The sequence below is a fragment of the Sus scrofa genome, chromosome 2 (assembly GCF_054392235.1).
Source record: "Sus scrofa isolate SSC_HxYL_T2T_F1_AM1 chromosome 2, Sscrofa_HxYL_maternal_Yorkshire_Landrace_v2.0, whole genome shotgun sequence".
Classification (NCBI taxonomy): Eukaryota; Metazoa; Chordata; class Mammalia; order Artiodactyla; family Suidae; genus Sus; species Sus scrofa.
In genome coordinates, this window is record NC_139384.1 from 108,070,381 (window position 1) to 108,090,768 (window position 20,388).

The 20,388-nt window shown below is 34.6% G+C and overlaps 1 protein-coding gene and 1 long non-coding RNA gene across 3 annotated transcripts in view; one reads left to right on the forward strand and one right to left on the reverse strand.

The window, feature by feature from the left end:
- Positions 1-351: 351 nt before the first annotated feature.
- Positions 352-19,670, reverse strand: CETN3 (centrin 3). 2 transcript variants are annotated; one of them, XM_003123777.4, is made up of 5 exons: positions 19,564-19,670; positions 17,608-17,743; positions 15,943-16,057; positions 9,277-9,468; positions 352-759 (listed from the first exon to the last, which is right to left on the reverse strand). In XM_003123777.4, exons 1-5 carry the CDS (start codon positions 19,578-19,580, stop codon positions 716-718), a joined length of 504 nt encoding a protein of 167 aa, XP_003123825.1. In that variant the 5' UTR covers positions 19,581-19,670; the 3' UTR covers positions 352-715. The 2 variants fall into 2 exon arrangements, 1 of the variants encoding a protein (XP_003123825.1); XR_014838356.1 differs by lacking the exon at positions 352-759 and adding an exon at positions 4,595-7,581 and having other exon boundaries at positions 8,685-9,468.
- The window catches only part of LOC102167126 (uncharacterized), a 43,741-nt gene continuing 42,688 nt past the window's right edge, over positions 19,336-20,388 (forward strand). The window contains exon 1 of the long non-coding RNA XR_002342050.2: positions 19,336-19,700. This is a non-coding gene — a long non-coding RNA (uncharacterized LOC102167126). The remainder of the gene's footprint in view (positions 19,701-20,388) is intronic.

Sequence of the window (20,388 nt, forward strand, 5' to 3'; positions counted from 1 at the left end):
ATTCAATTAGTTTAAGAAGGAAATATCCAGATTTAACTGTCATAACTTATGTTAAGACACCCAAAGTGTTATAGAACATAATACATGAGGATAAATCAGTCTATAAGCACAATACTTTTTTCCCTCCAAAGTAAAAGACATGACTTGAAAAAGGAATCATGCCAATACTGAGTCATCATTTTGTACTGAAACATCAAATGTCAAAATTGTAATGGAAAAATGTGGTGATCTATTGCTATTTGTGCTTCAATTTTTGTTTCTGAAACCAATAGTGTAATAAAAAGACTTAATAAAGATACTGTTGAGGGTTAACAGACACTTGGAATCAAAATAAAAGAAAAAACTTACCAATTTTAAAATACTAAAAACTAACCATTTTATTAATGAACGTCTACAAAACAGGTACACCAAAAGTGACTACTAATGCTGAAAAAAAAAAACCTTCAAAAAATGTGTACCACATGATTCAATTTTTTAAAACTTTATATATATAAAAGCTATATTATAAATACAAAGCTGAACTATTAAGAGTACTAACAATACTGTTCATACAAAGAAACTTGACAGTAGTAAAATATGAATACATAAGATGCTTCTTTTTGGTCCTTTAGGGAAAAAAGAACTAATTTTTTTTTTTCTTTAACATGGCTCCAGGCACAAAAATAGAATATAAGACGATAACTTCAACATTCTTAGTGTTTATCCATGTAATTCTTTAAATGTCACCAGTCATAATAGCAATGAATTCCTCTTGATTTACTGTGGTAAGAAAGAAAAATATAAGTCAGAAATACAATTTTTTTCAGAGAACAATATTACTATTTTACAATAAGTATCTTTAAATTTCATAGTACACAAAATTTTTAATAAACCAAGATACAGTTTTTGCTTTTACTTCTTTGCTAGGAAGTTGACTATATTAATTAAACTGAACTTCATGAATAAAAAAACATATAAAATGTAATACAGTATTATATAATATTAATTAGGAAAAAGACATAATAGTAAGTTACAAAAAGTTCATCATAATCATAATATTTATACACAATAAACAGTTCTAAAAACTTGAAATCTAAAATTTCTTAGATGGTTAAACTCTCTTTATAACCTTTACTGTACTAGCACATTTGGCAAACCCTTTCTTAACAAATAAGCTTACATACATCATATATGTAGATTAGAATGCTAAAGGATAAAAAAATATTAGAATTAGAAAAAAAGTCAAATTGTTTTTTGAACTTTTATGTATTTAAAAGCCTATTTTAAAGAAACACTAATTGAAACCAGGTCACCATACCTCAAAAGTATCCAGAAAAATAGTAATTTTTAAAGATACAGATTTGATTTTCATCACCAAGGTAATAATGCAACTATAAAATAAGGACAGCAATGCAAGAAATAATCACTGATAGATTGTCAGTTTATCAAAAACATAAATAAAATTCATAAGAACCTCTAATTTATAAAGCATGTTTAAGAAAGCAATCTAGAAATAAATTAATGATAATCTTATTTAACATAATTAAAAAAAAAAAAGGAGTTCCCATTGTGGCTCAGTGGTTAACAAATCCAACTAGGAACCATGAGGTTGCGGGTTCAATCCCTGGCTTCGCTCAGTGGGTTAAGGATCTGGCATTGCTGTGAGTTGTGGTGTAGGTCGCCGATGCAGCTCAGATCCCACCATTGCTGTGGCTCTGGCGTAGGCTGGTGCTACAGCTCTGATTAGACCCCTAGCCTGGGAACCTCTACATGCCACGGTAGCGGCCCTAGAAAAGACAAAAAAATAAAATAAAATAAAATAATAAAATAAACATTTTTAAAAAACCAACATACACATGAACTGGCAATAGAAATGTTCAGAAAGGAATGCTTCAAATTTGTGAAACAGGTGAGTTCATGGGCCCAAGACTTAACACATATCTTAACAAGACACAAGTTATGAATGATAATTTTGATAATAAGAACACTATAATGAGAAAAGAGACCTGAATTCTAGTCATAGCTCTGAAACACAACAATTCTGCATCTCAGTTTTTTTCAAATGAAAATAATGAACTACGAGATGATCTTTTAGGTGTTTTTAACTCTTAAAACACCTTAGATAGTGACATATGAAAACACTCCAATGAATCAAACATTTTTGTCTAGTGAATGCCACACCATACTAAGAGTTGCATGTGAAAACACACATGGGAATTCCTATCTAGAATATCTTGAACCTGAAGTAAAGAAAATATTAGGTGATATTACAAAATTATTATCTTATGAGTAAAGATGGCATCATAGTTATGAAAAAAATACTATTTTTATTCTTAAGAGATGCATACCAAAAGTTTAGGGAGGTGTTAAGTTCACGATTTATTTTTCAAATGACTCAGAAAGAATATACACACTAAAGCAAATATAGTAAAATGCTAATTTAGTATTCATTTCACTAGTCTAACATTTTTTTCCTCCATGTCTGAGAAGATTCATAATGAAAAGTTAGAAAAAAATTAACCAATTAAAAAAGTTGAAGAGATCAAATATATATATTGTGAATGAAAAAAGTATACTGACTCCAGAAACCACTCAAAACACAAGTTTCGATAATTATATTAGCCATGTTTTATATGTGAGACAGAGAACAAATGTCTAATACAAAATATGATCTGGAAGTTCCCGTCATGGCACAGTGGTTAACAAATCCAACCAGGAACCATGAGGTTGCGGGTTCGATCCCTGGCCTTGCTCAGTGGGTTAAGAATCCGGCATTGCGTGAGTTGTGGTGTAGGTTGCAGACTCGGCTCGGATTCCGCATTGCTGTGGCTCTGGCGTAGGCCGGTGGCTACAGCTCTGATTAGACCCCTAGCCTGGGAACCTCCAAATGCTGCGGGAAACAGCCCTGGAAAAGGCAAAAAGACAAAAAAAAAAAAAAAAAAGATCTGTTTCTGGTTTTTTGTTTTTTGGGGTTTTTTTGAGGCATGCAGAAGTTCCCGGGCCAGGGATGGTACATCCACCGCAGCAGAGACCAAAGCTGCTGTAATGACAAGGCCAGATACTTAACTGGCTGCACTACAAAAGAATTCCCAAGACAAAACATGATCTATTATTAAAATAAAAGCCACATATCAGTGTTGAAAAAAAAAATCCAACAAAATGGGAAAAATTATTACTAATGAGAAAAATTTAGATAAAAATAAATCTTGATTTGGGATCCAAAATAAAAACAAAGAATTTGGTTTAACAGGAGGTGGAAGGAAGGCTAAGGTAGGAGAACACCATTGAAAACATAGTTAAAGAAAAAAATAGTGCAAAAATAAGCTATAAGGCATTAAGAATGAGCTGTCCAAAAGCCTTTAAAGACCTAAATTCATGCATTCAATATTAAACATCTACAAGACGGTATGCTAGACACAACTGAACAGAATATAAAACCTGTAGTATTCAAAATACTTTCAATGATTTTATAAGTTATAGCACTGATCTTTAACCTTTGTAGCTAAATGAATACATTTCAGTATCTTAAGAAAGGTTATGACTGCTCGCTCTCTAGTTAAAAAAAAAAAACAATCAAGATATACAACAATTTTAAACAATTGCATCTATCTGTACCTTCATTTAAAAACTCCTAATTTAATCAATCTAGAAAGAGGCATCTAGACCAAAATAGGAAACAAGAATATATTTTTAAGAAAAACAACATAAGGAAAGCAGACTTAGAATGATTTGACTACAAATCATTTTAACAGCATAACAGAACCATGATTAAAATATTCAAAATCTAAGAAGTACTTGCTTTGTTACTTAAAGATCTAAAATTTTCTTCTCTCAAATTGAAATTTCAAGACTCAAATTTCTTTTTTTTTTTTTTTTTAGAGCCTTACCTGTGGCATTTGGAGGTTCCCTAGGGGTTGAATTGGAGCTACAGCTGCTGGCCTACACTACAGCCACAGCCACAGCCACAGCCACATCAGATCCAAGCTGCGTCTGCGACCTACACCACAGCTCACAGCAAAGCTAGATCCTTAACCCACTGAGCAAGGCCAAGGATCAAACAGCAACCTCAAGGTTCCTAGTTAGATTCATTTCTGCTGTGCCTCAACAGGAACTCAAGACTCAAATTTCAAGTAAGCGTCATACAGTTCTAAAACAACAACTTAATTTTTATATTACTTGTGTATAAACACTTTAAAGTACTGTAGCATTTCAAAAGTACTTTTAACTATTTCATAATTTCACACCTAAAACCAGAATACATAAATCCAAAAAAGTGAACATAAAAGCTCACTTTTACGGAAAAAAGTGGTTACGGAAATTAACTAGTTCCTTTATCATCAGTGAGATTTTCAGACAATTACGAGAATAGGTGATGCCCTTAATCATATGGTTTTACTACCTTCCACATCAATCATATATATATATATATATATATATATATATATATTTTTTTTTTTTTTTTTTTTTGCCACACCTGCAGCAATGTGGAAGTTCCCAGGCCAGGGATCAAACCCAAACCACAGCAGCAACCTGAGCCATTGCAATGACAATGCCAGATCCTTAATCTGCTGTGCCACAAGAGACCTCCAATCATATCTTATACCAAGTTCCTATATTTAATAATGCACAATGCCTACCTTAAAATAGGCATGTGTTAAAATATAATGAAATATAATGAATCAAATAAATATGGCATTTCACTTTTTCCTACACTGTCTTTTTAAATAAAAATTTCATAAATCAATCATTAAACAGAGTAAATCGTATTATATGCCATTAAAACAAAGAATTTTAGAGAAATTAAATAGATTAAGTACCTCAGAGACCATCTGGCTCCAGAGGGGAAAAAACAAATTTTAACATTCAAAGTGCCAGTTGAATATTTTACTAATACACTGTTTCCTATAACAGTATTCAAGTTAAAAAAATTCCATGAACACAGAAATCTAATTAATATTTTACTTTATAGCACAAGAGGCAATTCAGTGTCATGGTTAAAAGTATATTCTTTGTCATTATGGAGAGATGAGTTTAACCTCTGGCTCTGCCATGTATTAGCTTTGTAATAATATCAGACAGGTTATTAAACTCTCAGAGCTTCAGTTTCCTCATCTACACTATGCAAAAATAGGTATATACATTGGTTTCACAAAAGCTATTATGAAAATCAAGTGACATAATCCATAACATGCTATGGGATTAGCATGTGATGCTTAATAACCACAACACGCTATACATAGAATCTAACATACATTAACATTCATCTCAGTTACTCAGAAGATGGTCCACTTTGGCTTTTTAAATGTTACTTCCAGAGTTCCCGTTGTGACTCAGCGGTAACAAGAACCAGACTAGTACCCATGAGGACGGAGGAGTACCCACTGGCCTCGTTCAGTGGGTTAAGGATCTGGCATTGCTGTGAGCTGCCAGGTAGGTAGCAGACACAGCTCGGATCCTGTGTTGCTGTGGCTCAGGCTGGCAGCTACAGCTCCAATTAGACCCATAGCCTGGAAACTTCCATATGCCTCAGGTACAGCCCTAAAAAGACAAAATAAATAAATATATAAATAAATAATGTTACTTCCATTTACTCAAAAAGATTTACTCTGTTTTATATATCTTGGGGGGGGATTCTTTCTATATCATTACCATAGCTTTATTTATACTTCATATTGTCTTCTTTTCCTTTAATTCTTCATTCATCACATTTATTATTCTACATATACAATAAAAACACTTTCATTGCTCTGAAAAACTGAACAGTATGAAAAATTCATAAATATAGAACAACTACTAAAGTCCACAAAAAAGGCAGCAAAGTATTATGATTATTAATAGTTTAAAATATACAAAGAAAGAGGTTCTATCTAGGCAAAACTTTGCCTGCAGCCAAAAATAGCAAACAAACAAACAAAAAGATTAAGTGATCAGATTAACATTATGATAAAATCTAACTTGTTACTTTTTCAAAACTGGGCAGATTTTCAGGTAGCTGCAGAGACCCAATATAAGTTAAGGCAGTATTCCTAGTCCCACTAAATAGATTTGAGTTGTAGTTCTCATTGTTTCTGAATATGAAAATGACCTCAGCAATAATTATCAGGACTTGCTACAACAGCTGTCTTCAGTAAATCTTGAGAAGTAGATAATGTCAAACAGGTACTATAAATTTTACACAATAAGTGTATTTATCAATCACAATAGCATTTAGATAAATAACTGAAAAATAACAGCTTAAATATGCATGTACATCAATACTATTATTCATAAGGTCTACAGACAATATTTGATGCATACATGAACTCCCAGCCCTGTGCAATACTTCAGAAGGTCCCCACCCCTAGACACCCACACCCTGTCTTGGAAACTACAAACTTAGGCTATTTTAATATGATATGACCCACTCTCTTCTCCTCCACAAAAACATGTATCTTAACAATAAAAGATTATGTGTCAGGTAGATTTTATTTGTAATCAACCACTAGGGAAAAAAGGAGAAAAAAATGTTATTTGCCTCTTAGTCATTTGAATAAAGGACAGGAGGATTGCCAAGCAATAGTTGTACAGTGACTTAAAGCAGAGTAAGACAAGCAGTGAAGATTGAAGAAATGTTTTAAGGATCCACTAAAATAAAATTTTCTAGCAATGGAGCACAGGTGTGAACTCAGACTCTAAAGCAACAGTAGGTAGAGCAGTCTAACAAGGAATACAAGAAATGGACACATTGTCTAAGCAAACACTCATATCAAGTTTGAATTTAAGAGCAGCTTCCTAATTGATATTTTCTACTAATATCAAATGAAGCTAATAACTAAAATCTGTATTGCATGTGCCTCCTACAGGAAAAAGAAACTTTATAACTCTGATCTTCTGACACGCATAGTAGCTATTATTAAAGATTTAGAAAATAGACATACCATGATTTGCTCTACCACTGAAGAAAGTACTTTTACATAAAGGACTCCTTTAAAGCTAATTTAGGGTAATAATCAACAGCTAGGGAGGATACAAGAATTTTTTAAATATGAAGGCAGTGGATGCAAAGTCCAAATATTAGAATAACAGCTAAATAAATCCTTTAAATTTTCTCAAGTTTTAATCATTTCTGTTTTAAAATATAAGTAACTATATCAGTACTCTTCATAGAGCTAGCATCAGAAAAAGAAATGTTGTATAATGCTTAAATAATAGTCACATAAATATGAGAAAGCACAATAGAGCACAATTCTAATGGACAATCTACAAACCTAAACTGATAACTAGTTGCTACAGTCTTATCTCCTTATTAAAGCATGACAGTATTTTCAAGATAATATAAGTAAAAATATATAGTTAGGACTATATCAACATGTATCTCCTGTAACACACACTCCTGCTTGCTGCTTAAGTCGGCAAACATCAAAGTACTCACCATGTTAAAAAAAAATGAAGACTACAAAGACGGAAAAAAAGGAAAATAAGCTTGTATTTAAAGCTAGGCATCTTCTGGAGTTCCTGTCGTGGCGCAGTGGAAACGAATCTGACTAGGTTTCTATCCTGGCCTCGCTCAGTGGGTTAAAGGTGTGGCCTTGCCGTGAGTTGTGGTGTAGGTCACAGACGCAGCTCGGATCTGGCATTGCTGTGGCTATGGCGTAGACCAGCAGCTACAGCTCCAATTAGACCCCTAGCCTGGGAACCTCCATGTGCTGCAGGTGCAGTCCTAAAAAGACAAAAGACAAAAAATAAATAAATAAATAAATAAAAATAAAGCTAGGTATCTTCAATTATTTTCATTTAATGCCCATAACCATCCTGGAAGGTATTACCATTCTTATTGATATAAATAGGAAAAATGAGACTCAGAAAACTTGCACAAAATTAGGGCAATTAAGTAAGTGGTAGAGATTCAATGCAAATCCAGGTCTCCCTGAGTCCAAAACCTTAGGTCTTTCACATTATATGATTGTCTGCCCTTTACAGGCTCACAATATTACTGGAGAGACACACATGTATATACCTAAGAGAAGGCAGAATATAGAAGTGTCAAAATAGCTTGTTTCTCTAAATGCTATGGGCCCTCAATGGGCTCTCATAATTTTTAAACAGAGATCACTGAGAGAGGATTTTGAGGAAAAAAAAAAAAACAGAGTTTAAAAAGAACCTCAGAATGTACATTTTAGCCAACAAATTGGCAAACAGAACATTCTAGGATTAAAGAATAGCATGAAAGGCAAAACATAAAAAGACAGGATAGAGTGTATTCTGTGACAGTGTGCATACTATATGGAGGCGAGGGTTAAAGTAGAAAGCAGAAAAATAATGTGGGGAATAAAACTAGATACTTATGGTAGGACAGATCACAGAAGGCTTTGGATTTTACTCTGTAGGCACTGAGTAATCATTTTAAGCATTAGAACAGGAAAATGAAATCACTAAAAATGTATTTTAGGGAAAAAAATGCTTTAGAATAAATTAGTAAGAGAGTAGAGGCTTACAGGCATAGAGTGCAGAGCAGGGACAACATAAGCCTTTGTCACTGGGTAGCATCAGTTAACAAACAGAACAGTGTACGCAGCAGGCATTCAAGAAAATAAGAGTTCCTGCCATGGATCAGCAGAAACGAATCTGACTAGTATCTATGAGGACGCAGGTTCAACCCCTGGCCTCAATCAGTGGGTTAAGGATTGTCTGGCATTGCCATGAGCTGTGGTGTAGGTCGCAGACACGGCTCAGATTTCCCATTGCTGTGGCTGTGGCACAGGCCAGCAGTTACAGCTACAACTCAACCCCTAGCCTAGGAATCTCCACATGCTACAGGTGTGGCCCTAAAAAGACACACACACACACAAAAAAAGGAAAAAACAAATGAAACTATGATAACATTCCAACAAAGAAATCAGAGCCTAAGTTAGGACAGCAGCAATAAAGAAATAAAACAGATTCAAAAACTCTGAAAGGTAGATGCAAAGAACTTAGTTACAATTTAGATGCACATGCAGCTTGAGGAAGAAGGTATTAAAGCTGAAATTTTACTGAGTGGCTGAAATTTTGGAGATATTTCATCCTCAAAGAAAAGTACTTTCTTAAAGTATGGAACTTCATATTATAATCTACACAGTAGATTTTAAAGGTCTGCTTCACTCTAAACTGAGTACGTGTAGTATTTATAGTAGTATTTATACAAAAAGCCCATTACAGGATAAACGACATTTACATTAAATAGTTTGCAAAGAATCTTGAAAATAATTTGGTTTTAGAAAAATTTACTATATGCATATATTAGGAATATTTGGAATATATGTTTTACTTGAAACTTACTTTCTCCATCACCATCTTTATCAAATTCTTCTATCATAGCCCGAAGTTCTTCATCACTCATGTTTTCACCCAATTCTCTGGCAACACGTCGCAAATTCCTCAAGCTTATTTTACCTGAATCATCATCATCAAATAATTTAAATGCCTTCAATATTTCTTCATGTGGATCTCTTTCCAATATCCAGTCTGTCACTATAGTTAAAAAAAGGTGAAAACCAAAACTTTATAGTCACTATAGCACTCATTTGTGAAATCAACTAAGTATTAGATAAGAATTAAAGCTGTGAATGTGTCAATATTTAGTTTGACAATAAAAATGCCATACTGGAGCCCAAAGCTCCAGAGATAAAATTATAAAGACCAAATCAATATATTAAAATTTAACCTTTATATTATTAACAATTTATCCCATTATAAGATAAACATAACTGTATCACAGAAGCAAAAATTTTAAAACTATGTACCATATTTATTTAAGATCTACTATTATCAAGAATTGTACTAGGCTACATTAGCATCAGAAACACAAGCCTAGGAGTTTAGAAATGAGTTGCAGAGATGTTATAAAAATCAAACAATAAAAACCAACTAGGTAAAAGTTGTTTGCTTAATAGTAATATTGGCTGTTCCTCAAATTTAAAAGAAAACACCTCTGACAAATTAACAAAGTAACTACCATCATTGATACAGACACACTCTTAGACAATAGATGAAAATTCCACTGGTATCTTCATGATTAGAAGAACCTCTTGGTTTCCCAAAAGCAGTTATAAAAAGGATTGAATCTGATTGCAGTGGGCGGGGGGGAAAGGTCTGGGAAGGAGACCTCTCTAAAGTCAAAGCGATTTTGTTCAGCAAGATAGTAACTCTCAGACAGCCAAATTAAAATTACACGCAATTTCAGACTTTAATAGTAATAAGTATTTTAATATACTAAATGTAATAGTAAATAAAAATTTAGTAAACTTAAACAATATTTTCATTATTACCACAGTCTTTAATCAACAATCACAATAACAAAAATTTTTAAATCTGTGGTATAAATTTTTTTAAGTTACTAGATAGAATTCTGAAAATAGCAAACATCTCTGAGTTAGTTCTATATGCTAGTCTACCACTACCACAGAAGATATTTATGACCTTCACTGTGCCATTAAAAATAAGTCAGTCCAGAGTTCCCATTGTGGCTCTGCGAAAACAAATCCGACTAGGAACCATGAGGTTGCAGGTTTGATCCCTGGCCTCGCTCAGTGGGTTAAGGATCTGGCATTGCTGTTAGCTGTGGTTTAGGTCGCAGATGTGGCGGATCCGGTGTTGCTGTGGCTCTTATGTAGGCCGGCAACAACAGCTTTGATTAGACCCCTAGCCTGGGAACCTCCATACGCCACAAGCGTGGCCCTTAAAAAAAAGAAAGAAAAAAAAAAGTCAGTCCTACTGAGGTTTATAGAATTAAAAATTTTTAAATGCTTGTAGATGGAAAGTACTAGAACGTTTAATGTACCAAAAAAGAAAAATATAATTCAAGACCCCTACAAATTGCTGTTTTACTGGTTTCATTGTATCTAGTTGAGTACCCTTTAGAATAAGCACCTATTCAAGCTAATGTTACATACATTCAATGGTTTTCTCTTATCCATTAACTTTATCCAAAAAGTCTTCCAAGTAACTAATTGAAGTATATTACTATAAGTATGCAAATCATCAAAGCTCATAAATATTCAGTTAAAAAGGAGTTGGCATATATACAGCCATAACACCAAAATAAAATACCACACTTAACTCTATGGCTCATACTCAACTTATTTTGAATTTAGTCCCAACAAAAAAGCAGGACAAGGAAAAAAAAAAGTGTTAAGAAATTTTCTTCACCAATTAAATAATTTACATGACAGGTGAACCAAAAAAGCAGCTTGCTGAAAATATTAATGTACTTAAAGAAACAACAGGGTGATCTGGAGAACAGATGGGGCTCCAAGATGTATAAATTCATATCCCACTGGTGCTTTAATTGTGTTAGTAACTTTAGACTATGTGTCTATATAATCTTTTATCAATACTTTGCCTTAGAATGCAACTTTCTTGGGAACTATAAATATCCATCATTCCGGACAACTAAAACATTACAAATTTATAGTGACTCTCCTCCAAGCTTTCATGTTCTATTCCTGTTCTACAAAGTAGAATTTAATTACAAGAAATACATTTTTTCCAATGAAAATAAATCAACTGACATACAGGCAATAAAGGTGTGTTCAATCTATTTCACAAATTTCTGTCCCTGTAGCTCTATTTCCAAATGATTTTTACACTATCAGAAATGTACTTACTCAAAAGTTAGGCCTATACCTTATAAAAATCATTAAGAACAGGGTAAATTCAAAAATAAAACTTTAAAGCAAATCAGTGATTAGATCCTAGAGTACAAAGGATACCATTTTTTTCGCTTTTAAATGTACCCCTTTTCTTTTCATTCTTAGAACCTTCAGCACAAAAAGTTTATTACAATTGTCCCTCATGGAGTTCCCATCATGGCACAGTGGAAAGGAATCCAACTAGGAACCATGAGGTTGCAGGTTCAATCCCTGGCCTCACTCAGCGGGTTAAGGATCTGGCATTGCCGTAAGCTGTGCTGTAGGTCACAGACACAGCTTGGATCCTGTGTTGCTATGGCTGTGGTGTAGGCCAACAGCTCTATCTCCGACTGGACCCCTAGCCTGGGCATCTCAGTATGCACAGGTGCGGCCCTAAAAAGCAAAAACAAACAAACAAACAAAAAAAAAAAACAAAAAAAGACAACAACAAAAAAACAGTCCCTCTGTATCCATAGGGGATTGGTTCCAGGAATCCCCCAAGGATACGTAATCGGACACACAGTATTTACATATAATCTATGCACATCCTCCTGTCATCTCTAGATTATTTACAATACCTAATACAATGTAAATGCTATGTAAATCACTGTAAAACAATCTAAATGCTATGTCAATAGTTGCCAGGCACTCGGTAAATTTAAGTTTTGCTTTTTGCAACTTTCTGAAACTTTTTCCAGTAAGACTTTCAATACACAGTTGGTACAACCCAGGGATAGAGAGGACCAACTATATCTTCTGTATATTCTGCCTGCAGTATCTCTTCCCTCCAACCCATCTTTAATACTCTCAACAGTTACCTCTTTAAAACATATCATCTCCTCTTCTTTAAAAACTGACATAGATCTGCTGTTTAGAGTACAAATTCTATTTTATACAAGATTCTATCTGTCTGGCCCAATCCTACTTTTCCAGTCATTTCCCTCTTATCCCCTAGAAGAGGAGATAAAGTGAAGTTTTCCAAACATGCTATACTTCTGCTATGTTTGTTGTTGCTGTTTTCTCTGCTCATACCTTTTGCTACTCCTCCCATAATTTTCTCCTTGAGATGAAATTCCATTCCCATCCCTAAAGCCTAAATTAAAAATCCTCTCTGCAAAGTCTTTTTTAATTGATCTAGAACAGGAACTGACAAACTTTCTTCTCAAAGGCCAGATAGTGAATATTTTAGGCTTGTTTGGAGAGAGAGGGGAGCATGAAGTCTTTGTCCCAACTACTCACTCTGCCATGGTATCACAAGAGCAGCATAAAAAAATGATATGGCAGCATAAAGACAACAGCTGAATTTAGCTCAAGGGCTGCAGTTTCCCAGTGCCTGCCCTACACAAAATTGTAATTCTCCAAAGAGCACCATGTCTTGCTGTCACCTGCATTTAAATAATAAACTCCTTGAAAGAAGAACCTCTTAGTAATTTTTGATTAATTCCCTTCTCTCATCCCAGCACAGTATCAAATGCCAAAAAAAAAAAAAAAAAAAATTCAGCAGATGTTTGCTATATAAGCAAAACAAAAAAATAACACAATATTCTATTCCACATAGACAATAAAATAATAATACTTGCCAAAAATAGATGAGTACAAATATCTGACTTAAGTAGCAATTCCTAAAATACCTATTAGTTGCTGGTCTCAGATGTTCTAAACTCTAAACTTACACTAAATATATTTTAATACTTTTTTCTAACAATGGGAAGAATTCAAAGTGCCAAACTTTATAGAGAAATACCTGTGAATATCTGTGAAACAATATCCTTAGACAGTAATAGACAGGAGATAGAATCAAATGTCCTGACTTAGAGTTATTTGTACCAAAATATAAAACATATAGTCAGGGATTTCAAGTTGTGGCTCAGTGGGTTATGAAACTGACAAGTACCCTTGAGGATGTGGGTTTCATCCCTGGCCTCACTCAATAGGTTAAGGATCTGGCATCGTAGTGAGTTGTAGTATAGGTCACACACATGGCTCAGATCCTACGTTGCTGTGGCTGTGGCACAGGCCGGCAGCTGCAGCTCCAATTTGATTTCTGGTCTGGGAACTTCCATATGCCTCAGGCGCAGCACTAAAAAGCAAAAAACAAAACACATATTCATCTGTGCTCATCTATTATATTAAAATAATCAAAAAGTGAGGATTAACAAAATTCTCGACCATGTGATTCCCAAACAGCGATATAAAGTTCTATTTGATAGTTGGTATTCTCAATAGGTAGTCATAGGATAGCTAAAGTATCTACTGAGCCTGTCAAAGGTTGATCTTTGAAAGTCAGACTGAAGTTTACTCATGGCCATTCATTCTAGAAAGAACCCAGTATTTCTGCTCTGTTAATAACAAAGAAAAGGGTCAGGAAAGGTAGAGACTCGCCAGCATGGGACTCTCGCCTCAACTGCTAATTATCAAAATTTTTAAAACTGTATTCACTTAAGATGAAACAATGTGTTGTATAAAATTATTAGAGACAATTATATAGTGCTTAAAGTAGCCAGCAACCACAGAAAAAAATGAAATTCGAAAAAATATAAATACATGGAGTGTAATACTTTTATATTCCAGTGGTATATATATGTTATTTTCCAGCTACTGAAACAAAGACTAATTTTTAAATAATAACAAAAATACTTAATATGACTTACTATATACTAAGCCCTTTGCTAAACATTTCACGTATTTTTAACTTATTTATTATTCATAAAGTATAGTACAACTATGAGATAGTAAAACTGTCCCCATTTTATAGTTGAAAATGAAGCGCAAAGAAGTAAAAGGTAGTAAGTGGCAAAACCAAGACCTAAACCCAAGCAATTGGTACCAGGATGTCCATGCTAAACCACTACACTGACCAAATGTGCCTGACTTATAGCTCTTTCCTAGTAGTATCATTTCCACTGTACTTAAACCAGGTTGAAGTTTCAATTTAAGTTGAAATTTGAAGTAAGTTTATAAACCCCAGAAAAGCTTCCATACTGGGAAAATAAAGGTGACTCTCTCTCTCAAGTAAATAATTCTACAAATTAGAGGGAAAAAAAGGATATGATCCCCAAAGGGAGAAGCTGCCTCTCTAAATATTTAGTCATCTATTAGTTCACAAACTGGGGGATCTTCTGTACTGTGCTTTTTTTCTTGTTTGGGTTTATTCTTTAATTTCCCTTTTCCTCATGTCCTCATTTGAATTTTCAGATTAGAAGAAAATTACGAATAAATCTATTTTTTCCACATATTCTAATTGCCATTTCTTTCTGTTTTTCTGTATTACTTACTGACTATTTAAAACAGTTCATGTGCATATGTGCATATAAATTTTTTCTAGATTTTTTAAATATGTAAAAATAACTAAATTATGCTTATATTATGACCCAGTCAGTTGTTCTAAAATGTTTTCTCCTGTTCCCAGTCTGTCAACTATCTCCCTTACTACAATCTTCTCCCCACCTGCAGCTTTAAAGAGATGACATTATTCTCTGAGATCAAGGTCATCCAGGGTAGGCAGCCCCTCACAAGCTCTGTAAACCTGAGGGCAGGAACTTCATCAACAGCCAAAGATACCAACTGGTGCCAATTTCCTCTCCTCTCACTGTGCCAACAAAAATCATATTTAAGAATGGTCTCAGGAAATATTTTCCAAACAAAAATACCATATTTTACCTTTTACTGTAACAAAATAATTTTTTTTTTTTTGTCTTTTTAGGGCGACGCCCACAGCAGATGGAAGTTCTCAGGCTAAGGGTTGAATCAGGCTAAGGGTTGAATCGGAGCTGTAGCTGCTGGCCTACACCATAGCCGGAGCAACTCAGGATCCGAACCACATCTGCAACCTACATCACAGCTCACCTCAATTCCAGATCCTTGACGCAGTAAGCGAGTCCAGGGATCAAACTGGTGTCCTCATGGATACTAGTCAGGTTCCTTACCACTGAACCATGACAGGAACTTGGGTTCCTTACCACTGAGCCATGAGGGAATTCCAAGAAAATAATTTTTTGATGATTTTTTTTAGTTTTATCACAAAATATAGGCACACATTACATGGAAAGATATCCTTCCATAAGAAGCTATACAATAGTTCCTTGGTTAAAATCTTCAGAACAGAACAAAAGACAAAATGATAAATCCCATTTACAATGAAGCAATAAATCTTATTTTTTTCTTTGAAAATCAGCAAAAAATACCAAAAAAAAACCCAAAATTAAGATCCATATCATATATACTCGGTAACAAAATTCCACAACCGAGAGAATTTTTAAAATAGTTAGGTAATTTTCTAACAATTGATGATTACAAAGACTATTAAAATACACACCAACTTCATTAAAATCTTCAAAGGTGATTTTCCCCGTGGCTTCTCTGTCATAATCTTTAAGAATCTTCAGTATATCAGCTTTTTTTACATCAAACCCCAAGGCTCTCATTGCCACCTTTTGGATTAAAAGAGAAAAGCAAATTATAATGCATTTTTTACAAAAGTGATTTCCCATTCTCAAATAAGTTTTTAGTACTTAAAAGTTACAATACATCAATAAAACATATATTCTTTCGCATATTTTATGTCTCTAAAATAATAGTGATAGTTTTTCTTCAGTACTAAAATTAGATGGCAATTTTTTCATCTATATATCCCTTTTTTAATATGACAAACTAATCAATGAGTTTAGACAATACACTATACAATGCACTGACTTTTGTGAAAGATAATTTTAATGGCTTATTCATTTTCAAACTATTAACAATCAAAATGGAAAGAAGGTATAATATAAATATTAAAAAGTTATACAGAAGAAGAGATTAAAAAATTAAAATAAGAATTTTCATCAGATTCTCTATGACTAGTTATCAAGTAAGTAATCTAGGACCCTGAGCTTAGAGAAAGAAGAGATCTAGATACTAGTTACAAGTAATAAGAGATGGTTAAAGAAGTCTAATTTAGAAGATTATAGTTGTTCCTTAAATGGTGCACGAATGAAGTAGAGCAGAAGGGCATTTAGAAAAAAATGACTAGTATTAAAATACACACTAAAATAAAGAATAAGCTTGAAGACAGGGAATAGAGCAGTTCACCTTACCTGAATAGGAAGAGATTAGGTAGAAGAAAACAGTTAGCAAATGAGAAAAAAAGTAGGTCGTAGCAAAAGTGTGGAGGGCATTCAATAAAAATTTTTAAAAATGTGAACTTTACGGAGTATACAAAATAAAGCTTATGAGCAATGAATAATATGATGAAAGAATTTTAGAAAGATGAATTTAATGAGAGTGTACAGGAAAAAGAGAAACCAATTAGGAAGTTTCAGATATGAACTAAGATCCCAAACCAATATAATAACAATAGCAACAAATAGAAGAAACATTATTAAAAAAAAGAATTGATCAAAACTGGGTAACTAAAAGAAACTGTGAGTACAGAGCTATAAGAATACTATCTTCCTCATTGTGCTGAGTGTAAGATCCAACCTACCTTAAATACCAATTCCCCTTGATTCTTTATAAATATTTCTAGAACCTAAAATTGACACTTTCCCCATTAGCATTGTGTCAACATCAGATATCACTTATGTTTCCTGCACCAGAGAAAACAGGATGAGACTGTTACCAACATGTTCAAATTAAAAAACGAGTAACACTCCCTCAATCTGAAAAATATGTCACCAAAAAAGAAGAAACACCAAAGTGGGAAGAGGAATACGGTAAGTATAGTTTAAATACCATAGCTTTATTTTTTTTAACTACGTGAATGAAAAATAAGCCCCTCCATAGGAATGTATTTTTACATTATACTATTCATTTTACCATATGAGAAGGAGTTTCTAAAAAGATATGCTACAAGTACTATTCAATTTTATTAAAAGCACTTAATGGTAAATGTTTAAAATGATTTCATATTTCCAAAACCAAATTAAAATATTTATAAATATATTTTTAATCAACTGTCAATATGCAAATCATTTTAACAGATAGAGGTCGAGTATATTACCTTTAATTCATGGTAATCTATTGCTTCATCTTTGTCCGTGTCAAATAGTTCAAAAGCATCTTTAATTTCTTGTTTCTGTTCTTCAGAGAGTTCTCTTCTTTTTTTCCTTTTTGTTTTGTCTACTACAAGCTCATTTCTACGAAATGAAGACAGAAAACCCTATTTATTGCACTTTAATCCCATTCTCCTATGCTTCTAAATGACTCAAATAAGAATCCAAAAATACAAAAAATTAGCCAATTAATAAATACCTAAATTTCTAAAAAGGAAGTATTTTCCTTACATGAAAGGAAGAGATTTTCCTTACATGAGTCAAAGCCCTGCTCTTCCCATCGACTAAGGTGCTATAAACTTGTGCTTCCTAAAACTGAAAAGTGTTAAGTTATTAAAGAAATGAGGACCTTACTTCCCTTCCTCCTGGCTTTTTATTTATTTCCACTAATATTACTATGGAAGAAACAAGAAATGTGAATAAGAAACATTAGTTTTATATCAGAACCCCCCCAAAAAAACAAAGCACCCATAGTTACTCGTTTTACAATGTCTGTTAAAAAAAAAAAAAGTAGAATTCACAATTGATGATCACTACATATTAGGCTTACTTTTATAGTGTTAATAACTATCAAAATTACTACAAAAAGACATCTAACTCATCAATTAACATAAACTCTTTTGGCATTGTGGATCAAAAGTGTTTTTAGATTACACATTTTTAAGTTTGGCATTTTATTTGCAATTTCTCCCACTGATATTATTAACAATCACCCAAAAAACTTAGCCTAAGCATACTATTAAACACCAGAAAAGTACATATTTGTGCTAACGCTATATAATAATGTGGAGTCAACTGTCTTGTAAATCTCACTTAACATATACATTTGGATTTAATTTTTCATAAACCCTGAAAAAGGCTGAAGAAAAAAAGGAATTTATTGTAAAAGCCAGAAATATCTTGAGATGTTCCAAATTTTCAAATAGGGTTGCAAGTTTGAAGCAGAAGAATTCTGTAAAACTTAGAAAATGTAAAAACCCAGTTGATTTTATTAGACACGTTATCTGTTTGCATTTTAAGTTGCTTTGTTCTCTGAAATCTACCACACACACACACACACACACACACACACACACACACACACACACAAAAGGCAAGAGATGACTAGAAAGTGACCAAAAGAGATATGATAAAGCTGAGGTAGATCTTGCTTTCACAGGAGACCCCACTTCACACAAGCCTGGACGTTCTGGGGGTCGGCCATTCTTTTCCCAAGATTTTGAGAGGGCAAGTTCGCAAACCACCGACAACTGACCCCAGCCAAGGATACCACGATTATGCCTTATCAGAACTCGGTACCTTTTTAGTTAGGTGTAACTCTATAGGTATTTTTACGGTAACACGCCTAGTCGGAGTTGGGAAGTAGGCAACAAATGGTAGGTTAGTGGTTGGAAATGAGCGAAAAATAAACTCAGGGAATCTAAGAGATTACCAACTAAAAGCACTAAAATGGGTCTACTATTACATAGTGAAGCAAGGAGGGCTTTACGTTATTTCTAAAATCTACGGGTTAGATGTTAGCAGGAAGGGAGCTGCGGTGGAGGCCATAAGCGAAGGAATGACGGGAACTTTACTAAGGATGCTCCAAGGCCTGGTTTCCTAGTTCACATAAACAAGAGCGTAGAAACCTCGCGATATTTCACTGCCTCCTCGAGACTATAACAACCCAGGTTGTTGGGGTCCAAAGCCCAGTGGCCTGACAGAAATGACCGTCTAACTGCACGGAGCTCACCCGGGCCCCGAAAATGAGGAGTCTGGCCCAGGAAAGGTGGCCAAGGCTCCCTTCCCTCGTCCCAAACTGCATTCCCTTCCTTGCCTCGCCCCAAGCTGCCTCCCTTCCACACACACCCACCCTGGGGCCCGCTGCGTGGTGTGGAGAGCATTGCCGCCTCCTCATTACCGACCTCAGAGCTAAACTCATTTTCTCTTCGGCCAGAGACTTTCCTCTCGAGAACGACTTTAACCCCCTACTCAAAGCCGAACGACTTCCACAAGCGGTTCAACAGACAACGACCTAAGCAGCCTCAAGACCTCCCACAAGGTAGACATTTCTGAGCTGGATTGGTTGAAATAGCTAATGCCTTGCCCATTAGGGCGGAAGCGTCACTAGTCCTCTTCTCTCATTGGGCATTTTTCGCGTCAATCAAAGAGCTCTCCCTTTCGGCTCTCTTGCTGCCCCTCCCGCCTTTTAGGTTGACCTGTAGCGTAGCCCCCACCCCCTCCAATCCTTTGCGGAGCGAGGGTCTGAGTGTCCGCTGGGCTTTTCGGACTGAGGGTGACTGACCAAAGCCTCAGGCGAGAAGGCCTGCGGCATGTGGACGACGTCTGGAAACGGCGCAGGAAGGGAAGAGACACCCCGCAGGTTGTCCTGCTAGGAGGAGGAAGTAGCTTGTGAATGAGATCTGCGAAATTTGGCTCCACTCTATTCTTAAATTTTGGATGATTTAAATACATGGGGAGTTTGTTTAAAACTCAGATTTAAGTGTCACTTTCCTTCATTCTGATTCCAGTAGATGTGAATCTGCCTTTTTTCTTTTTCCTTACAAAATCCAAATGATTCTGAGGCAGGAGCTGTTAATTATACCTTTATAATCACTGGGTTGAATTATTAGGCTATTTACGGTGAAGCTGTGCCTAGATGGCAATTGCTCCCCTATACCTCCTTTGAGGTGCTTTGGTACTTCACTACCGAACCAAGTCTCTTGAAGCTCACTGGGGTATTTAATGTG

Bases quoted from the DNA above. Each gene is read 5' to 3' on its own strand.
- CETN3 (XM_003123777.4), bottom strand. The intron at 16,058-17,607 runs GTAATATACTCG...TTAATCCAAAAG, and splicing joins TAGATTACCATGAATTAAAG to GTGGCAATGAGAGCCTTGGG. The intron at 760-9,276 runs GTAAGTTTCAAG...TTCTTACCACAG, and splicing joins TAAAGATGGTGATGGAGAAA to TAAATCAAGAGGAATTCATT.